Source organism: Ambystoma mexicanum, chromosome 13, assembly GCF_040938575.1.
Source record: "Ambystoma mexicanum isolate Mex_15411 chromosome 13, UKY_AmexF1_1, whole genome shotgun sequence".
NCBI lineage: Eukaryota > Metazoa > Chordata > Amphibia > Caudata > Ambystomatidae > Ambystoma > Ambystoma mexicanum.
The window spans coordinates 753,462,044-753,481,678 of NC_090938.1; the positions used below are offsets into that span (position 1 = coordinate 753,462,044).

A 19,635-nucleotide genomic window follows, 5' to 3' on the forward strand; every position below is an offset into this window, starting at 1 on the left:
TTTCAATGGTCCACTTGGCCAAGGTCAGGCATTCCGGCGCGCCCCATTTTTGCGCAGTGTTACATTTTATCAAGCCCGCCGCTGTGGCTAAGAACAGTCCTTCCCATTTGGTAGTAGTGTTTTGTCGGGAATACCCAATAGCAATGTTTTCAGATCAGGTGGTATGGTGCGGGCAAGAACTTCCGACAGTTTATTACAGCATGTACTCCCAAAAGTTTTGATTCAAGGGCATACCCACAGACTATGTATGAATGTGCCTTGTCCTTTCTGACACCTCAAGCAGCTTGGGTTTGGGGCACGTTTCCAACCATAAAGTGCAGTTCTGGGATAATAGATATGATGAAGCACTTTAAGTTGGATCAGACAGAGTCTGGAGGAGATCGCAATCTCACGCAGATCGATTAGCACCAGCATCCAGTCCTCCGGTTCTATAATTCCCACGTCTGCTTCCCATTTGGCCTTGAAGTTGGCCAGTTCTGCGGTGGCGAATGATGTCATGGCATTGTATCGGGTAGAAGTAAGTTTGATGTGAATGCATGTAGAGAGTATGTTACGCTCCAAGGGCATGCATTCTGACACTGCAGTGTTTGCTGGGATGTGTTTCCTCAGGGCATGAGTCAATTGCGTGTGGTGGTAGCGTTCAGTATAGGTGATTTGAAACTTACCCTGCAGGGTTTCAAACGAGATTATGCCACCCTCAGCAAGGACATCACCCACTCTACTAATCCCGCCACTATCCGTTTAGGCCATTGTCTAAGTTTCCCCTGTTCAGCCAGATTACCATTGTGCCATAGGGGTTGCATTGTGGTCACTTTGTTTCCCCACCTAATGAAGGCATGTGCTTGTTTCCAAACTGTGGCAATATGTGCCATCATCGTCAGTGGAATAGGTCTGGCAAGGGGTTGATAGATCTAGTGAATGGGCTCCATGTCATGGGTATTGGTGAGTTCTGCTCTGATATGTGGCAACCCCTGATTACCATGAAGTAAATCATTGATTACCGCCATTTGGCTCGCCCAATAGTAGGTTTGAAGACGTGGGACTCCCATGCCCCCCTACCAAACCGATCTCTTCAATGTGGTTAATGCAAGGCGGGGTTGTTGGCCTCCCATATGAGTTCTCTAAGGAGGTTCTCGATCCGGTCAAACTCAAGGTCAGGAATCCTAGATGGGGCATTCGGTAAGATGTATAGGAACCGTGGTAGTGCCATCATTTTAAAAAGTGCAGCCCTACCCATCAACGTTAAGAGTAAAAGCCTCCAATGGCACACATCATTAGCAAGGCGATCAGTGATCAGGTGCAAGTTTTGAGTTGCGTTATTTGAGAGGTGCCCAGAAACCCAGATCTCGTTCTACTTTGTAGGGACAGTTTTGGGGAACTGCATGTGTTCCACCTTTCACCGGGAAAAGGATCTATTTCCCCCAATTGACTCAAAGCCCGCTGAATTCGCCAAAGGGTGCTAGCATTTGCATAACTATCGGACTGGTCCGGGTTGGGTCCCTCAAGTATATTAGAAGATCGTCTGCATATAGGAACAATCTATCTTCATTGCCTTCTGGCCATTTGAATCCTGTCCAAGTATTGCTTTGTGGAAGACATGTGGCGAGTGACTCGATCGCTAGCGCAAAGAAGAGAGGGGACAGAGGACATCCCTGGCGTGTTCCCCTGCTGAGTGGGAAGGATTCTGAGGGCCATCCATTTACTCTCACCTCAGCCTGCAGTTCCGCGTACAACTGTTGCAACCAACTCAGGAAGGACTCGCCAAATCCCATACGCCTCATTGTTTCCCAGAGACTGTCCCATATAACCGAATCGAACGCCTTCTCAAAGTCAATCGCCAGCAGCGCAAGAGGCGCATATATAATAGGAGTACGTTCCATTAGAAAGTGGAGGCGTCGTATATCAATTCGGGTTGATTTATGTGGCATAAAGCCGCATTGGTCAGGGTGATAAAGGGACAAAATGACTTGTTGCAGTCTATTAGCGAGAAGCTTAGCAAGAATCTTGGCTTCTCCATTAATCAATGATATAGGCCTATATGAGGCACATAGATCAGGAGGTTTGCCTGATTTGGGGATAACTACAATGGTGGCTTTACGCAGGTCTGCTGGCAGGGTACCTTGTTCTTTAGCGCAGAGGAACATCTTGTAAAGGGGAGTTGCCACTTTCTCTCAGCCTCATTTTTTCCAGATTTCAACCGGGAATCCGTTAGGACCCAGCGTCTTCCCGGACTGTAGCTGCACCATAACCTCAGCAACCTCAGCCTCGGTGAGGTTGCCATCTAGTTGCACCTTTTGTTGCTCAAATAGGCAAGGCAGCGTGACGTTATCTAGGAAGGAGAGGTTTGTTGGGGAAGCCGGGCTGCGATAAACGGTGGCGTAGAAATTGGCAAAGACTTCTGCCATTTCCCGATCTGAACAAATACGTTTGTTGTGTTCATTCACTACCTCGCTAATGTGTCATTGTCCCTCATTTCTTCTCTCTAACCAGGCCAGCATCTTACTCGCTTTATTCTCATGTTCATAGATCTGAGCCCTTGATTCTCTGTGTGCGTGTTTGGCGTTATCCAACATAGTGTTGCGGAGACGTTCCCTAGCTTTTAAGAGGGATCAGTGATTTTCAGGAGCATTATCAAGAATGTATTTTCCCTCCCATTCCACCACTTCCTATTCGGCCTTCATGACTTTATTTAGATATTCCTTTTTTTTGTTGGAGGTCCAGGAAATTCTCTCTCTCCTAAGCACCGTCTTGTACGCTTCCCATACCACTAGAGGGCTATCAACCGCCATAGCGTTTATTTAAAAGTATTCATCAGTTTTTTCAGTGAGGCAGTCGATGAGATCTGGGAAGCCTAGATAATAGTTGTTCAATCTCCATGTCCCAGGGGGAACTGACCCACTCACACATACCTCCATCACCAGTGGCGAATGGTCTGATATGCCCCAGGGAAGTAATTCTGCAGTGAGTACCCTGTGCATATCCGTACCTGGTAGGAAGAGATAATCCAATATAGAGAGGGAGCCGTGGGCCCCAGAGTGGAATGAATAGCATCTATTTCTAGGGTGAAGTTCTCTCCATGCATCACGGAAGCCTCAGGCTGACGTGAATGTCACAAGTTTTGGGGGTGTGGCTGGATTGCAACTCAGGATGTGAGTGCGGTCCAGAGCGTTGATCATCACATCATTGAAGTCCCCCCCTAGGATCCATATGTCTGGTTGGTGCTTTGCTATCAGAGCGGTTAATTCATCTGAAAGTTTGTCTCTGAGTCCTGGTGGAGAGTATATTGTAGTGATGGCCAATGTCTCCCCGCAGAGTCTGCCGAGAAGTATCACATAGCGACCTGTAGGGTCCTGCTCTACTACAAGCGGGGTGAACGGGATACTTTTATGCAGTAGGATCAACGCACCCCTAGACCCCATGGTATATTCCTTGTGGAATGCAGAGTGATAGTTTGTTCTCCGGAAAAGAGTACAGACCGATCCCACCAAATGTGTCTCGCTGATAAGGGCCATGTCGGGGGAGTGTCTGCTCAGAAATTGGGTGACAAGGCGTCTCTTGATTCCAGAGCCCATCCCGTTTACGTTCCAGGTGAGTATTTCAAGAGACCTCAGGCATTCTGTAGGTGTTAATTGGGTCTGTTTAAGTGCCATTTATCATAAGTGCTACCAGGGTTATAGAGCCCATGTAATATGGGAATTTGGGATGCGCCTAGTAGGTGACCGAGGTCTAACTAATTCTGGAAGTAGCGTGGCGAAAGATCGTACATCTTCTGCTGTGTGGTCATATGATAATATCTAGACAACAATAAACCCTTTACAACTTTTCCCTCCCCCTCCCTATACTCCGCCCCAACCTGAAGTATCTGTCGCCCGAACATTGCTGACACTTGAAAACTACTGCGTCAGCGTTAACTTAATAACCCAAATTGTCCCAACTTAACTCAACCAAAAAATGACTGCCCCTGCCTGAGGCTTCTGGGGGGTGGTCTTAATGACCGCCAACATTATACCTAGGTAACTTTGGCAAGGGCATTAGGAGAGCTCCATTGGGCCCCCCATATAGTGCATTAGTTCTACAAGTTTCTCTTGTTACTTCAGTGACATTCCTCTTCTTAAGTATTTGCATATCGTTTCAGTGGGTCTCAGTATCTGTCCTCTTTGACGTCACTCTGCTCTTATCAGATGTCACTTCTAGCTCTATGATGTCCAATGGTGTGTTTCTACATCTTTCCACCCTTTCAGTGCGAGGGTACATTTGATACAGTTGTCTGAGTGCATATTGTCTCTCATAAACTTGATGTGGTATTGGGGTGATACCTGGTGCTCCACATAGGATCTTCTCCTGCTATTCCAGTATGAAGGGCGTGAGGGGGCGGCAGCTAGGGATGATGTGTCCACCTGTTCCTCTACATCATACTCCTGGGATTGTGGGACTTGTAGTCCCTTTAGCATATTTAGCTCTTTTAACAATTGAGTTAATTTTAAGGGTAGATTTATTTCCCTTAAACTCATTAAAAGATGGGCAGTCAGAATTGGTTGTTATAGGGGAAGACATTGGATTCAAGGCACTTTCTCAGAACCCAAGTACCTTAAAATATGCAAAAGAAGGTCTTGGGTCCCTCTACCAGCAATGGCTGTGTGTGTGCTGGTAGAGGGACTCCAAGGCCTTCTTTTGCATATTTTGATGTATTTGAGGTACTTGGGGTCTGACCCTAAGTTACTAGGGTAATCCAGACGTGGACCACTTGTTCACTGTGCTCAGAGAGGCACAGCTCCACCTCAAAGATGAGGCCCGACTAGGCCGAAACACGTGTCTGGAGTTGCTGTTGGTACTCTTGCTCAGAGAAGAATTGCCTAGCATTTTGTTGCTTGACTACCTTCGGTGGGATAAAGACTGATATGCATATGGACATTTCTCCTCTGTGAAAAGTGTGGTGAGCTAAAGCGTGGTTGAGACTCTCCCGGGGGCCATCCACCCAAGAACAGGGCAATGGGCCGTGTTTGTGCCAGTAGAGGGACTCCCAGACCTTCTTTTGCATGCATTTGTGCCCTGTTGGCAAATTGCATCTAGTGGATTTTGTTCATGTGTTACCCAACACAACTGTACACAAACTGTGACTTTTAACTCAATTTATCATAGAAACTATGCTGTAAAGTGCACCATTTGAACCCATTATTTCTAACATTTCCTCATGGGGGAGAACACCTGACCCCCAACCTCCCCTGGAGCATGTATTGCTGCGCTCGGTCACTCCCACGTGTTCGTGTGAAAAAGGTATGATGATCTACCAATTAAAAAGTTCACCAGCTGCCACTGACTGGCACCCAGGTGATTTTACTGTCAACCGCATTGCCAATAAAGTTAATTTATCCAAAGCATTGCGCTGCCCAACATATTAAAATTAAAATTCAAGGCCTAACAAATGCAGTGAAGATACAGGGATGACTTCCTTCACTCTAAGGGAATGTGTTTCCAATATTTATTTGTACTTTGAAGAAGTAGGACTACAAAACATTTCTAGTGTAACAATGCAATCTAACCACCGGGTGGCAGTGTTGTCACGTCACGGTGATAGACATGCTAGAGGTAACCCGATATTTTAAAAACAAAACAAAAAATAAACTAACCAGTTAGAGCAACACAAAAAAAGAGAGAACACACTAAAATGACTTTGCTCAATGTGCAATGGGTGGCACTGTAATAATAACTGGTGCAGGTACGCTGTTCCTTCGTTCAGCTCCCCCATGTAGAAGTGTACCGAAAAAAAGTAGTGAAACTGGGGTCTCGGCAGGGAAGAGGGTGGGCAGAATCATAGTGTAACTTGTGACAAGCGTTACAGCCGGGGCATTGCAATAGTCTAAGTCACTAGTAAATAAGGCTCCTATTACAACTTCACACTTGCACAGGGACATGACAAAGCGACATGGATAGGCAAATCCTCCATATAGAATGGTCAATGTGGTCCTAAAAAGTAGAGGAATGGTATACAGAAAAAAAGTCGTGGAACACCGATCCCGACAGTTCCCGCTCACTTTGATCACTGTGGCCAAGAGTTAATGGGCCTCATAGCGCTCCACGAGATGCGTTTCAAGAAGGAACACTCTGAGAGAACATGTTATAAAGCAAGAAATGTGTACATCAGATACACTATCAAAATTACACGCCCAAAACAGGATGGAGATAAAAATAAAACCGGGAACGGAGGATGGGCTAAGGAAATATTCCAGGAAATGTGATGCGAATGGTAGAGGTATCAACTCTTATTTGGGGGAGAATAAAATGGAGAAGGACTACGGCGTGTTTCTAAAATGATGCATAGTGAGCGACAGGATACGAGCAAATAACAATCAGTGATTTAGCCAATGCATGCCAATAGAATTGACAAGTCCGATGCCAACCAATTATTCTGCTTCTCAACGCTCTTACCCTACTCTCTCCAATTTGCACAAAAATGTTGGTTACACAGCGGGGCTAAAGTACCATGTGTGCCAACATCAATAAAAAGTGCATGGAATAAAACAATCGAACAGTGCACTTATGCACTATGACTATTCTGTGGTATATTAGTGTTAGGCAGAAACCTGTGCAGTTCCCTCTGGGACCACTGCAAAAGATTTAAGACTACAGGTGTTTGGCAGTAAACCCACTTGGTAGCAGGCTGTACCACACAGATTCACTTGGTAGCTGTGGCTGAGCAGTCAGACTTCCCTCAAGAAGAGTTAGGCAGTATACAGAGTATTCACAATAGGTTAAGAGAACACAATAGAACAAGTAAACACTGACCAGGGCTTGGTGTAAAAGAGATATAATTATTTATTTAAAACCACATCTAGAAAAACACACTGGCACTAATAATAAGCAATCCAAAAACACGGTCACTAAAAGATGTACACTCCCTTAAAAGAATATTAGACAAGTCTTAAGTAAAGCCCCCACTTATTTTCAGACAGCGGTGAGCGCTTAACGTAGATGGCACTCTAATAATTTGTTTTAAAAAGGGAGAGAAAAGCAGAGAATAACTTGAAACAGATCCCAACACTTTTTCATGAACACAACAAGAGAGGAAGTCAAAGTAACACCGTGAGTTTTAGAGTCAGTAGGCCGGATCCGCTTTAAGAGGATCAAAACGAAATGTGTCCAAGGTCACACGGTTGCAGTGCACAAAAGTCTTGAAAAGGTTCAAAAAGAGTTGGACCAAAGAAAGAGACCAGTTAGAGGGTCAAGGCGGCCAGCCCAGTCCAGAAGGTTAAGGGGTTATTATTACCTTGTAGCAATCTTTAGAAACGGAGGCCTGGCGGACACGGTACCTTAAAGTGGTGAGAACACTCCAGCGGGGGCAGTTGTTCCTGGCAGCGGATGCAAGTCGGTGCTTCGTCCAGGGGAAGAAAAGATCTCGTCGGGGAGGAAGACAGGAGTCCGTTGCACTGCCAGGGAAGAAAGAAACCAGAGTTCTCAGGTAAAAGGAGCAGTCCTTTTATTCGCGGTCCAGTGGTAAGTGGCTATCCGGTTGCCGGGGTGCTTGGCACGGGCAATTCAACCACAAACCAGTCTGGGGTGCGAAGAGACGAAGGTAAACTGGTTGTGCCCACCAGTCAGGGGAAGAAGCCTCTCCAGCCGGGAGATCTTCTCTGTCATCGGGAAGTGGTGAGTCGGATCCGCAGGGCTCCACCGGTGGTGTTGTCGTGGTAGGTCAGCTCAGCTTCTCCCTCGTCGGATTCTCAGGTCTTGTGGCGACCTCTGAAGTTCCAGTCCCCAAAGCCCTGCTTTTATGCAGCATACCCCCATTCACTCAGCCTAGCTGTCAATCAAACATGCTAAGTGGTGAGCCGGCCGGCTCACCACTTGGGCCAATCACACAAGAGTGCGACTTGAGTTACCAAGGTAACTCAGTCCAGGGTGCCTAAACCCCCTCCCACACCCCCTGTGGTACCCAGACAGAGTGGCACCACTTTTGGAGGCTTCTGTGGAGAAGCACGCCAAAAAGTGGAACAAAGGGCTCGACTTGGGTTGGAGTCACAGAAGAGAACACAAACGCCATTTTAGAATCGAGTCCTGGCAAAAAATACCAACTGGCGAATTAATATTAAATAAATAAACCGGCGGTATGTTTGAGGCTATGAGAATTAAATAATTAAAGTTGGTAGCCTCGAACAATGGGAAAATCCCATAGGGAAATATTCGCGGTCGAATATAAAAAGTAGTTTCCACTGCCACCAGCCACAACTCGATGAGGGGGGACGGAGACGTGCCCCCTCGACTAACAGACCCCGGGACAATTGAATTGCCCCGACCAGTACGTCCACAATATGATGTTTTGTACTGGTTTATGTTAATAATTTGGGACTAGTAAAGCCAATGGTGACTTTACATGCCCTGGGAGACAGTAGTCAGTCCCAGGGTATGGAGTCTATAGTGGGGGGTCACTATGACAGCCGTGTCACTGCACGGAGGGTGCTGTGTAACACACATAGTAAAAACACATGAGATCCTATGGAGTAAAGGACCCCATAGCCCATAAAACACATTAACAGTCAAAGGAACACCATAAATCATGTCCAAGAGTGGGAGAAAAAGAGTCTCACTCTTTGCAGGAGAAAAACACAAACTCCAGAAATCCAGCAAAGCTGCTGGGGGACTCACTAGGTTAGGAAATTCAGCCTAAAGAGAGAATTCTCCCTAACAATTAGTGCAGTCGTTGTTGTGCAGTAGATGTATAGGGTAGCACATATTGTGTAAATCCTGGCGAATGTAGCGCAACTTGACACCACTTGCACACACACGAGACCAGTAAAGAGTACTAGCATGGAAGAGTGCCTCGATTGTGTCAAAGTGCTACCCTGGTCCTGATCTCAGCGGACGAAACAGAGGTGATTCCGCCGTCCTTCCCCGCTTCTCTCTGCTGGATGCCCCATCGATTTTTACATGGAAAGTGCATTTTAAATGGACTGGATGCACGTTTGGGCAATGCACATTCACTGCTCAGGGCCCGGGCAGGTTCTGGGAAAGGAGTTGAGAAGGAGGAGTCATGTCTGGGCTGTGCATTCTCATCAATATGCATGTGGAAGATAAAGGGGGGGGGGTTGTTTTAGCCATTCCTTGATCTTAGCTACGCAGTTGGCATGGTAACCTGCTCACGGCTGTGAAAGACACACTCCGGCCCAGGGTTCAGTTTCACCCCTAATGGGTTCCACACAGAACCTTTAATGTCACAATTCACCACTAGTGGGAGATGGAAGGCTATACACGCATTTCGTCGAAGTATTTTTCATCGTGGGACTTTTCATCGCCGACCCTTTCATCGGCAACATTTTTTTTAATTTTTTTTTTTTAGGGGGGGTGTTTGTGCGGGTTGGGGTATGATTATTTAAGTAAGGGGGGTTTGGGGGGGGCGCAGCAACCCCATAAAAAAAAAAAAAATTGTTGCCGATGAACGGGTCGGCGATGAAAAGTCCCACGATGAAATTTCGTTCGGCGAAATAATGTAGAACCGATGAAAGGGGGGCTGAGGGGACCTGAAGGCTGCCTCCTAGACCCACCTTGTTTAGCCTGTCTAACCTGTCTCTAGGTAACCCACCCCAGGGCGGGCGCTGCAACTAGGCCTTCTAGGCGCGCACCCGTGGCGCGCACACATGGCGCATTCAGCAGTGGGCACCAGTGTATGAAGGAAGGGGCCGTTCTGCACTTGTCTCCAAAGTTGCATTGTGTTGATAAAGTCATTCAATTTGTGGAATTTATTTTTGCAATTATCCTTGCAGATAACCTTGCAGTGGCATATGTATGAAGGAGGGGTGAGGGGGGTTTAGGGTGGGGGCAAAGAGAGGGCATATTATGCCTCTCCAGCACCCAACACAATGACAAGAAGTCGTCCTTTGCTTGCTCAGGCTCATTGCCTATGAACACCCTGTGCAGCTGCACTCTTGCGAGCCCAGCAATGTGTTTGTGGACAAACAATTTGCAAGAATTGAAACTGTAGCACTAGTACCTTCCAAGAGCTTGGAGGTGCCCGCTGTCTGCCAGGCCCAGGCCCCACCCCTCCCTGAGCCCTGAAGATCCACTTACAGTCGACTACAAGTCACAGAGAGTTCAACAACTCTGCAGGCCGTACGGCGGCAAGGAAGGTCAGTTTGTGGTGTGTGCATAGGGTAGTGTGCATAGAGAAAGTCCTATGCACACTACCCGTGAACTCCTTTTGTGTGTGCACATGTTTACCTTTGCATATGCTTGCTGAGGGATAGCCTAGCTTCAGCAGCGTGCATAGGATTGGGCTTGATTTGGTTGGTGGCCCATGTCTGTCCTCTGACCTCTTTTCCAATAGCATGTCCACTCTGTAATACAAGTCTAAACTTCCCGCCCTGGCTATGGGCTGAAGGAGAGTGGTGAAAAACAGCGCGCGCGGACACATGAGCGCAGAAAGAAGCAGTGAAATGAAAAGAGGGGGAGCAGAAGGATGGAGAAGACACGAGGGGGCGAGGCAGAGCTGGAAAGGGGGAAAGAAGGGAAGGGTGCAGTGGAGAAAAAAGGCTACAGCAAAGAGAAAGTGGACAACGTTTTAGGAGTGTATTGGAGAGGAAGGATTTGCAGATGGGTACAGAATGAAGAAAGTAAAAGAGGAGATGGGTAGAGTATCGGAGGGAGGAATTAGGGCCAGGAAATGGAAAGACCTTGCAGGAGAGTGCAACCGAAAGAAGGATGTAGAAGAAGGATGAGACTGTCTCCCAAGTGGTCCATATCACTTGTGACATTGCCCACCAGGCCTGTTATTTTAGCGAACAACAAGACATTTGCATTCTGGGAGATGTAAGCCTAGAGTTTTTAAAAGCCCCTATGTTCGAATGAAAAAAATGAAACCACACCTCCCAGAATTGAAACTGCTATTGGCTTAAAAGCTATCACTGGCCGAAGGTGTCACACACGTCATAGGGGCACTCCTCAGCTATATAAATGGGAAAGGGAGAACAATGTGGGCGACGAAGGCTTGGTGGGAGGAGGATGAAGGGAAGAGTAAAGGCTAGCGTGAGTAGGAGGACGATGAGAAAAAGGCTGGTGTGTAATAAAAGAGAAAGTGCTTGTAGGAAGAGAGGAAGGTGAAGGACTGCTTGAGTGGGTGAGGCAGAGAAAGTGCTTGTAGGAAGAGAGGAAGGTGAAGGACTGCTTGAGTGGGTGAGGCAGAGAAAGTGCTTGTAGGAAGAGAGGAAGGTGAAGGACTGCTTGAGGGGGTGAGGCAGAGAAAGTGCTTGTAGGAAGAGAGGAAGGTGAAGGACTGCTTGAGGGGGTGAGGCAGAGAAAGTGCTTGTAGGAAGAGAGGAAGGTGAAGGACTGCTTGAGTGGGTGAGGCAGAGAAAGTGCTTGTAGGAAGAGAGGAAGGTGAAGGACTGCTTGAGGGGGTGAGGCAGAGAAAGTGCTTGTAGGAAGAGAGGAAGGTGAAGGACTGCTTGAGGGGGTGAGGCAGAGAAAGTGCTTGTAGGAAGAGAGGAAGGTGAAGGACTGCTTGAGTGGGTGAGGCAGAGAAAGTGCTTGTAGGAAGAGAGGAAGGTGAAGGACTGCTTGAGGGGGTGAGGCAGAGAAAGTGCTTGTAGGAAGAGAGGAAGGTGAAGGACTGCTTGAGGGGGTGAGGCAGAGAAAGTGCTTGTAGGAAGAGAGGAAGGTGAAGGACTGCTTGAGTGGGTGAGGCAGAGAAAGTGCTTGTAGGAAGAGAGGAAGGTGAAGGACTGCTTGAGTGGGTGAGGCAGAGAAAGTGCTTGTAGGAAGAGAGGAAGGTGAAGGACTGCTTGAGGGGGTGAGGCAGAGAAAGTGCTTGTAGGAAGAGAGGAAGGTGAAGGACTGCTTGAGGGGGTGAGGCAGAGAAAGTGCTTGTAGGAAGAGAGGAAGGTGAAGGACTGCTTGAGGGGGTGAGGCAGAGAAAGTGCTTGTAGGAAGAGAGGAAGGTGAAGGACTGCTTGAGGGGGTGAGGCAGAGAAAGTGCTTGTAGGAAGAGAGGAAGGTGAAGGACTGCTTGAGGGGGTGAGGCAGAGAAAGTGCTTGTAGGAAGAGAGGAAGGTGAAGGACTGCTTGAGGGGGTGAGGCAGAGAAAGTGCTTGTAGGAAGAGAGGAAGGTGAAGGACTGCTTGAGGGGGTGAGGCAGAGAAAGTGCTTGTAGGAAGAGAGGAAGGTGAAGGACTGCTTGAGGGGGTGAGGCAGAGAAAGTGCTTGTAGGAAGAGAGGAAGGTGAAGGACTGCTTGAGGGGGTGAGGCAGAGAAAGTGCTTGTAGGAAGAGAGGAAGGTGAAGGACTGCTTGAGGGGGTGAGGCAGAGAAAGTGCTTGTAGGAAGAGAGGAAGGTGAAGGACTGCTTGAGGGGGTGAGGCAGAGAAAGTGCTTGTAGGAAGAGAGGAAGGTGAAGGACTGCTTGAGGGGGTGAGGCAGAGAAAGTGCTTTGTTCTCTTGGATAAGGGAAGCGATATACAAATGGCATTATCTTATGTTATGTTGAAGGCGCGCGGTGCTGTGCGAAGTACGAAAAGGAGCAAAGGGACACTGACAGCTCTAAACCGGTTTCAGGCAGATAACTGGAAATTTGGAAATGTTTTATAAAATAATGTAAGTTCACAGATGCTACATATATTTAAGCAATAAACACTGACGCAGGGGCATTACAGGGTCAGGTAATGCCCCGAGTTCAAGTTACAGGCCGACAAAGCTAACTCTTCTGGAGCAAGTATCCCATATGATGATCTAGCACCAACAGATCCCCCCCCCCCAAAAGAGCTGGGTTCAAACAAATGGGGGTGTCCTAAAACATTTTTTCAATCCCTGTGTTTTCCAGCCTCAGACGCTGCACCACTTTAATGTTGTAATGTTTCCAGCTTATGGGGATTGTAACAGAATGGTGTTCCCTGTTCTTATGAGTACCCTAAATTTACTCAGTGGTTTAAACGGATATAAATATACATTTGCTTTCCATTTACACCTCAAACAGGTACAAATATTATACACAAATTAATTTTACAATACAATCATTTAACATAATTTGAGAGAAATGTTACATTTCAAATTTAATTTCTTCTGGAAGATTAATTGGCAAAAGAGCCTTAACGTAGACCGCCAGGATCCAGGAGCTTTACCTTTTGATTTGGGTGCTGGGGTTTTGGGTAATTTTAAAGCGCTCTAGAACAATATGTGTCCATCCACCAATTCAGGCTTTGCAGGGAGAGCAGCATACCTGGTGGCATCACCCAGGGCAAGAAACTCTAGCAAACCTAGAACAGATATGGTGATGTACAGAGAGAGAGGGATGATGGAAGAGGCGGTAACTGAGAAGAGAGGCAAAGAAGAGATAGAAGGAGAGAAAGAAACCAGAAAGGAGTGCAAGCAGAGAATAGCACATGAAAGAGAACAAGAAGGCTTCAAAAAGAAGAATGGAGTGACAAGTGGCTGTAAAGAAAACAAGAAGACGAGAGGGTGACGAACAGTGGTCAGGGAGGGACGTAACATTGCCGCAGAGAGACAGTTCGAGAGGTGAATTGTTATAAACAAAAAGAGAAAAAGCGACCAAAACAGAAGTAATACGAGGAAAATAGTATTCCAAGCTGAGCCAGTGAAACAATTTGAAGAATTAGAAACAAGAGAAAAGGAGATTACTGCATGAGAAATAAGCAATAAATGGGGGGGTAGAGGGAAAGAAGCAGAAAAGAAAGAAAGAAAAGTTGAAAAAACATTGAAGGGCAGTTTACGGGCAGCCTAAGGGCAGCCTCAGGGTCGCCTACGGACACCCTAAGGGCAGCCTAAGGGTCGCCTATGGACAGCCTAAGGGCAGCCTAAGGGACGCCTATGGACAGCCTAAGGGCAGCCTAAGGGACGCCTATGGACAGCCTAAGGGCAGCCTAAGGGTCGCCTATGGACAGCCTAAGGGCAGCCTAAGGGAGGTAAGCAACACCGAGGACCAATGAGAGAAGTGTGGTACAGGGAGGGCGGACAAGTGCAACCTGAGAGAGGGAGAAAGAGGAACAGGACACTTGACTTGCACCTCACTGAGGTATCTATCCCCCTGTGTGTGCAATTTAGTGCACCTGAACATTTGGGATCACTGCCCATGGTGTCTCCATGCCACCATCCACGCCTGGCAGCCGCACGCACCCAACAGTATTCATTGCCTCCATTCTAATGTATATAGTTGAACGTGTTCATTTGGGAGGAGGGGGTGCATTAATCACCCAACAGGGATGGAAAACAAATAATGGTAAATGTCTGCAAATTGGGAGGAGACAAGGAATGCCTTATGGGCTGCTGGACGGTATCGATCCTCCTTATCTATTTATCAATGAGAAGGGAACTCTGGGAACTACAGTTCACCATTCACCAGTACTCGCCTTGGCCTGTCAGTCACTTTGACACTAGTGTAAGAGTTAGACGTTTCTATGTTGTCTTTGAACATTGAATCTAATGTGATCGGTGCACCAACCAATCAGAAGTCAGACCCAATCAGTAGCTGCCTTTGAAGAGGCTTTAGGTCTGCAGTGGTTGCTTTGCCATTCGGGAAAACAGTATGAAATGTAAAACCCACTCAGGCAGCTTATTTTTTGCTGTGGTCACACAGGGCTGCTGCTGGGGGAAGACTTCCCTGAACCTTAACCCCATGTCAAGTTCTGCTATTTCTCAACCTAATGTGGTCTGACCACTCCAGATGTGAAAAGACAAGTTTCCACGACATCACATCCTGACCTATCACGAGGGGGAGCGGCTTGTCCACTGGGGGTCCTTCACCCCCCCGCCTGGCGTGATATGACTTCCTATCTATGACCGGTCCCAGTGGGCAGTCATACCCTGAAGATCTCTATTCTGGATCTCTCTACTCGATCTCTCTTCTGGATCTCTCTACTGGATCTCTCTTCTGGATCTCTCTACTGGATCTCTCTACTGGGTCTCTCTACTGGGTCTCTCTACTGGGTCTCTCTACTGGATCTCTCTTCTGGATGTCCGCTCAGCCTGTGGACAGAGACCCGCAGATGCATTCCCTGTGTCTATTGGCCGCACTCAGTGCTTTGTCAGGTAAGTCCTGGGGCTGATGTTCCTGAGGGATTTGCTGGCATAAGCCACACTCCTTCTCTCTTCTCATGTATCTCCTCTCCTTCTCAGACTTCCCTTTTAAATAAATTACCATTTGTCAATGTGCTCTTTGCCCAGGCGTCAGTATCTATTGCACACAGGTGCATTGTTGCCATTTGGTAATAGCCCTACCGCCGAACTCCCCGGCGCTAATAGCGCCGGATCACGAGTTCGGCGGTAAAGTAATTCCCCATTGAGCCCATTCGGGAATGTCCCATTCCCCATTGGGCTCAATGGGGAATTTACGCGCTCTTACCACCGGCGGGTTTCCCGCCGGCGGTAATAGTACGGATTTTCGGCGGATTTCCCCCCAGCTCAGAGCTGGGGCGAAATCCGCCAAAGCCCTGATTCGGCGGACCCTTAAATCCGGCGGTATTAGCGTTACCGCTGGATTTAAGGGTTACCGCCGAAGTCGTGTCTGGTTTGCAAATTATGATACCAGGGATTTTCCGGGGGTTGAAGAAGGACTCTTGCCCGGCGGCATCGAGGCCAAACTCTTGGGAGCCACAGTAATCCCCTTTCCATGTCTAATATTTGTAGCTCAGTATAGCAGGCAATTGGGGTCACCGACACACTTCACAGTGGGGACTTATACAGGATTTAACAGACACAGTGGAAGGGGTCATCGGGGGGAGGGCGGTCTCGACCGTTGTAGGTCAAATGACCTTTTTTTCCCGAATGGACAGAGCGGTCTTTCTAAATCGAACTGTCATGCCCCTTTCCGCACACGAGTGCGCTCAGGAGCTGACAGGCTCAGCGGGACCTGGAAGCACAGGACAGGGAGAACGGGTGAGTGTGCGTGCATGTGTGTGTTGTGTGTCTGGCTGTGTTTTGGGATGGGTTAGTCTCGGGTAGGGGGAGTCTTGGGTGGGGAGCGAGGGGGCGGGGGCTGAGAGATGAGGGTTCAGGGGGCAAAACACCTGATTTCAACAAAATCCCGTGGGAGAGGGTGTGGGTGGGGGGCGGGGAGGAACAATGGGGTTGTCAGGGGGTGAAACCCCCAGAATATTAAACATTTAAAAAAAACATTTTAAAGCTCTCATGAGCAAAAGACCTTTAGAATGCTGGTTTTACGATCAAGGGAAAATCGGTCATTGTAAATCGGTCTTTTTCGCGTGAGAGCTTTAAAATGAGGTCTTTTCACATAGAACCGTCTCAACAGCTTAGAGTAGAGACAGCGAAGTGGCAGTCCCTCTGTAACACTCCTGCAGAATGAGCCCAGTGCCAGTAGCCTTGTGCACATTATGCAATCATTCTGAATAAGGTATGCATTACTAATTGGTCCATCATTAGCAAAGGGTTGATACACTTTTGTTGCACATTAATTATACGTTCATGAATTATCACCAAGTTTCATTTTGGCTGTTATTTTGTATTTATTTGGAAAGGAAGGAAAGGTTTGAAACAAAGCTCTTTGAATGAGCACGTATGGCTGGCTGGGCCACGCCCATGCATAGGGGACTGGACTCGCCCATGCGTAGGGGACTGGACATGCCCATGCATAGGGACTGGCCACGCCCATGCACAGGAGACTGGACACGCCCATGCATAGGGGACTGGACACGCCCATGCGTAGGAGACGGAACACGCCCATGCGTAGGGGACTGGGCACGCCCATGCACAGGGGACTGGACATGCCCATGCATAGGGGACTGGGCACGCCCAGGCGTAGGGGACTGGACACGCCCATGCACAGGGAACTGGACATGCCCTTGCATAGGGGACTGGACACGCCCATGTGTAGGGGACTGGACACGCCCATGCACAGGGAACTGGACATGCCCATGCATAGGGGACTGGACATGCCCATGCATAGGGGACTTGCCACGCCCATGCACAGGGGACTGGACATGCCCATGCATAGGGGGCTGGGCACGCCCATGCATAGGGGACTGGACACGCCCATGCACAGGGGACTGGGCACGCCCATGCATAGGGGACTGGGCACGCCCATGCATAGGGGACTGGACACGCCCATGCACAGGGGACTGGACATGCCCATGCATAGGGGACTGGGCACGCCCATGCATAGGGGACTGGACATGCCCATGCGTAGGGGACTGGGCACGCCCATGCACAGGGGACTGGACACGCCCATGCGTAGGGGACTGGACACGCCCATGCGTAGGGGACTGGACACGCCCATGCATAGGGGACTGGACACGCCCATGCATAGGGGACTGGACACGCCCATGCACAGGGGACTGGACATGCCCATGCGTAGGGGACTGGACACGCCGATGCACAGGGGACTGGGCACGCCCATGCGTAGTTGACATATAAAGGCGCGCTCAGTAGCAGCGGGAGACTCAATACCCGGGCGTAGTAGGGAGGCATCAGGACAGGACAGGGGCCAGCACTGGCAAGATGAGAGTAGGGCGGGGAGAGGAGGATATTGACAGTCTAGAGGGCTTACATGTAATAGAGGATGATCATGAAACAGTGCATGCATCCATGTTCAGTGGGGGGTGGTACCAGTTGCCACACGGCTACTTCTCTAAGTGAGAGGCACCCCTTAGGGCAGGTTTGAAGCCTGGCACTGGCCACCTGCTGGTTGCACTACCGCCGTGTATTGCCGTTATTATTTATTTATTTGTATTTATTATTATTTATCTGTTCTCCTCTGCTCAGCACATTCCACTTCTCCCCCCTTCCTTGCACTTTCCCCTTTTCCCTTTTCCATGCACTTGGCGTTCTCATTGTCACTGGGCCTAGTAAGATCGTTGTTTTGTTCTCGCCTTGTTCTTCTCCCTTGCCTTGTCGCGCTCTGAAGCACTTGTGCACGAGCGCGAGAGAAATAAAATATCAAAATCAATATCAGTGATAAGCCGGGCATGGACTTGATGTCATGGGGAATTGGGTTTCAGCGGTGGAATGTGAGAAGGTTGAGGAACGAAAGCAAGAGGAAGCAGAGGGATGGTGGAGACCAGAGTGGCCGAGGAGAGCAGAGTACGGGGAGGTGAGTTACAAGTGGTGGAGTTGGTCAGGTTGTGGACAGATGCAGCTCGGAAAGAGATTCTTGGACTGGAAAAAGGCATTTGAAAAGGCAGCGCTTGCTGATAGCCAAAAAGCCAGTGCGGAGGCTGTACAAGGGTGAGTGGAAATCGCGAGTGGTTGATGAGGGTGCGAGTAGCAAAGTTAATTCACCTGTTGAGTCGGAAAAAGGAATAAAGAGGGAGTCCCTTGGGGGAGGACAGGGCAACATTCCAGCCTGCTGAGGACAAGGGTGGAGATGAGAGTCCTGGCAAAGTGGAAGTGCAAGGGGTGATCGCCTGGATATCGAGGAGGCGAAGACCGGCATCTCTAGACCTATAGAAATGCACTGAGGTAGTTTCGGGTCATGTGCCCTGGGGTTTGGGATGAGGATTTTGGAGGTAAGGAAAGAGGAGAGCGAGGGACAAGTTGGGACTGGTCGGGGGGGGGGGCGGTAGAAGGAGCGCACCATGTCCTGACTGATGTCACCGGTTGACGTAACATTCCTAATGTGATGTCACACGCTGACGTCAGGTGTCTAAAGTCATGTCACGTTCCAAAACATGGATCCTGGCTGGATATTGAAGCCTGAACTATACAGCATACATGATCTGATGTTGATACAAGCAAAACAGTGGACATCACAAACAATAGAAAAATGAGAAATAGCGAAATACACACTGACAAATGTATAAATACAAAGAGAAAACAAAAGCATGCATAGTGGATATTTGTTTTTTATTTTTTTTATTGCAATTTTTAGTTTATACAAACTTTTATCACAATGTTACTTCCATTATATCTCCTAATAAAAAAGAGACAAAGAGAAAAAAAGAAGAAAAAAAAGCGTGTCATTTGCTTTGTAGAACATTATGGTTCCTTAGGTACCACCCTTTCTAAGTTTCTTTCAAAATTTCATCCATAAAGTCAACAATTGCACAGGTTATCTTCGTGTTGTAACCTGATATCACACGAGTCCACCATTCGTCAAAGTTTCCATTTAATGGAAATGAAAATCCCAAATGACATGTCCTTGGGCTGTTAATGCGCTACATGTTACGGTTAAATGGTACAGCGATTCTATTTCCTTTTTACAATATCTGCAGAGATTGTTTTTGAGGTCGGCTTCTTTTCTTAGCCAGCGCATCTCTTGGGTCTTTAATGCATTTAGCCGTAAACGCAAAAACTGATCTCCATGATGGCGAGATGGGCATTTTACTAGGTATTTCGGTTGTATTGTACATCTAGTGTATTTGTTATGCTCCCAAGTGGGAGAGCAGTACGCAGAGTCGCTCTTTTTTCTAAATTTGAAATCCAACTCCATATAGTGGATATTGTAAAGTGGCAATTGGATCACACCGCTGGCGGGGGCGCTCTTATTATAAACAGAAGCTCGCCCCATGTTTTGAAATCCCCCCCTTCCTTGCTTCTGGCATTAATCTCACCCATCTCTCAAATGTGCAACTAAGGAATCCCTTACGGCCCCATTATGCATGCATGCATGAAATGTTCCTAATGGCTGACAAACACACCACAGCTTTGCTCAAGACGAGACAGCAAAGAAATGTTTCTTATAGCTAGC

At 48.0% G+C, this 19,635-nt stretch overlaps 1 protein-coding gene across 1 annotated transcript in view; it reads left to right on the forward strand.

Annotated features, from left to right (window-relative positions):
- Positions 1-14,756: 14,756 nt before the first annotated feature.
- Positions 14,757-19,635, forward strand: part of LOC138521906 (uncharacterized) — a 78,851-nt gene continuing 73,972 nt past the window's right edge. The window contains exon 1 of the mRNA XM_069635066.1: positions 14,757-15,023. Within this exon, the coding sequence (XP_069491167.1) occupies positions 14,771-15,023 (253 nt within the window). The 5' untranslated portion in view covers positions 14,757-14,770. The remainder of the gene's footprint in view (positions 15,024-19,635) is intronic.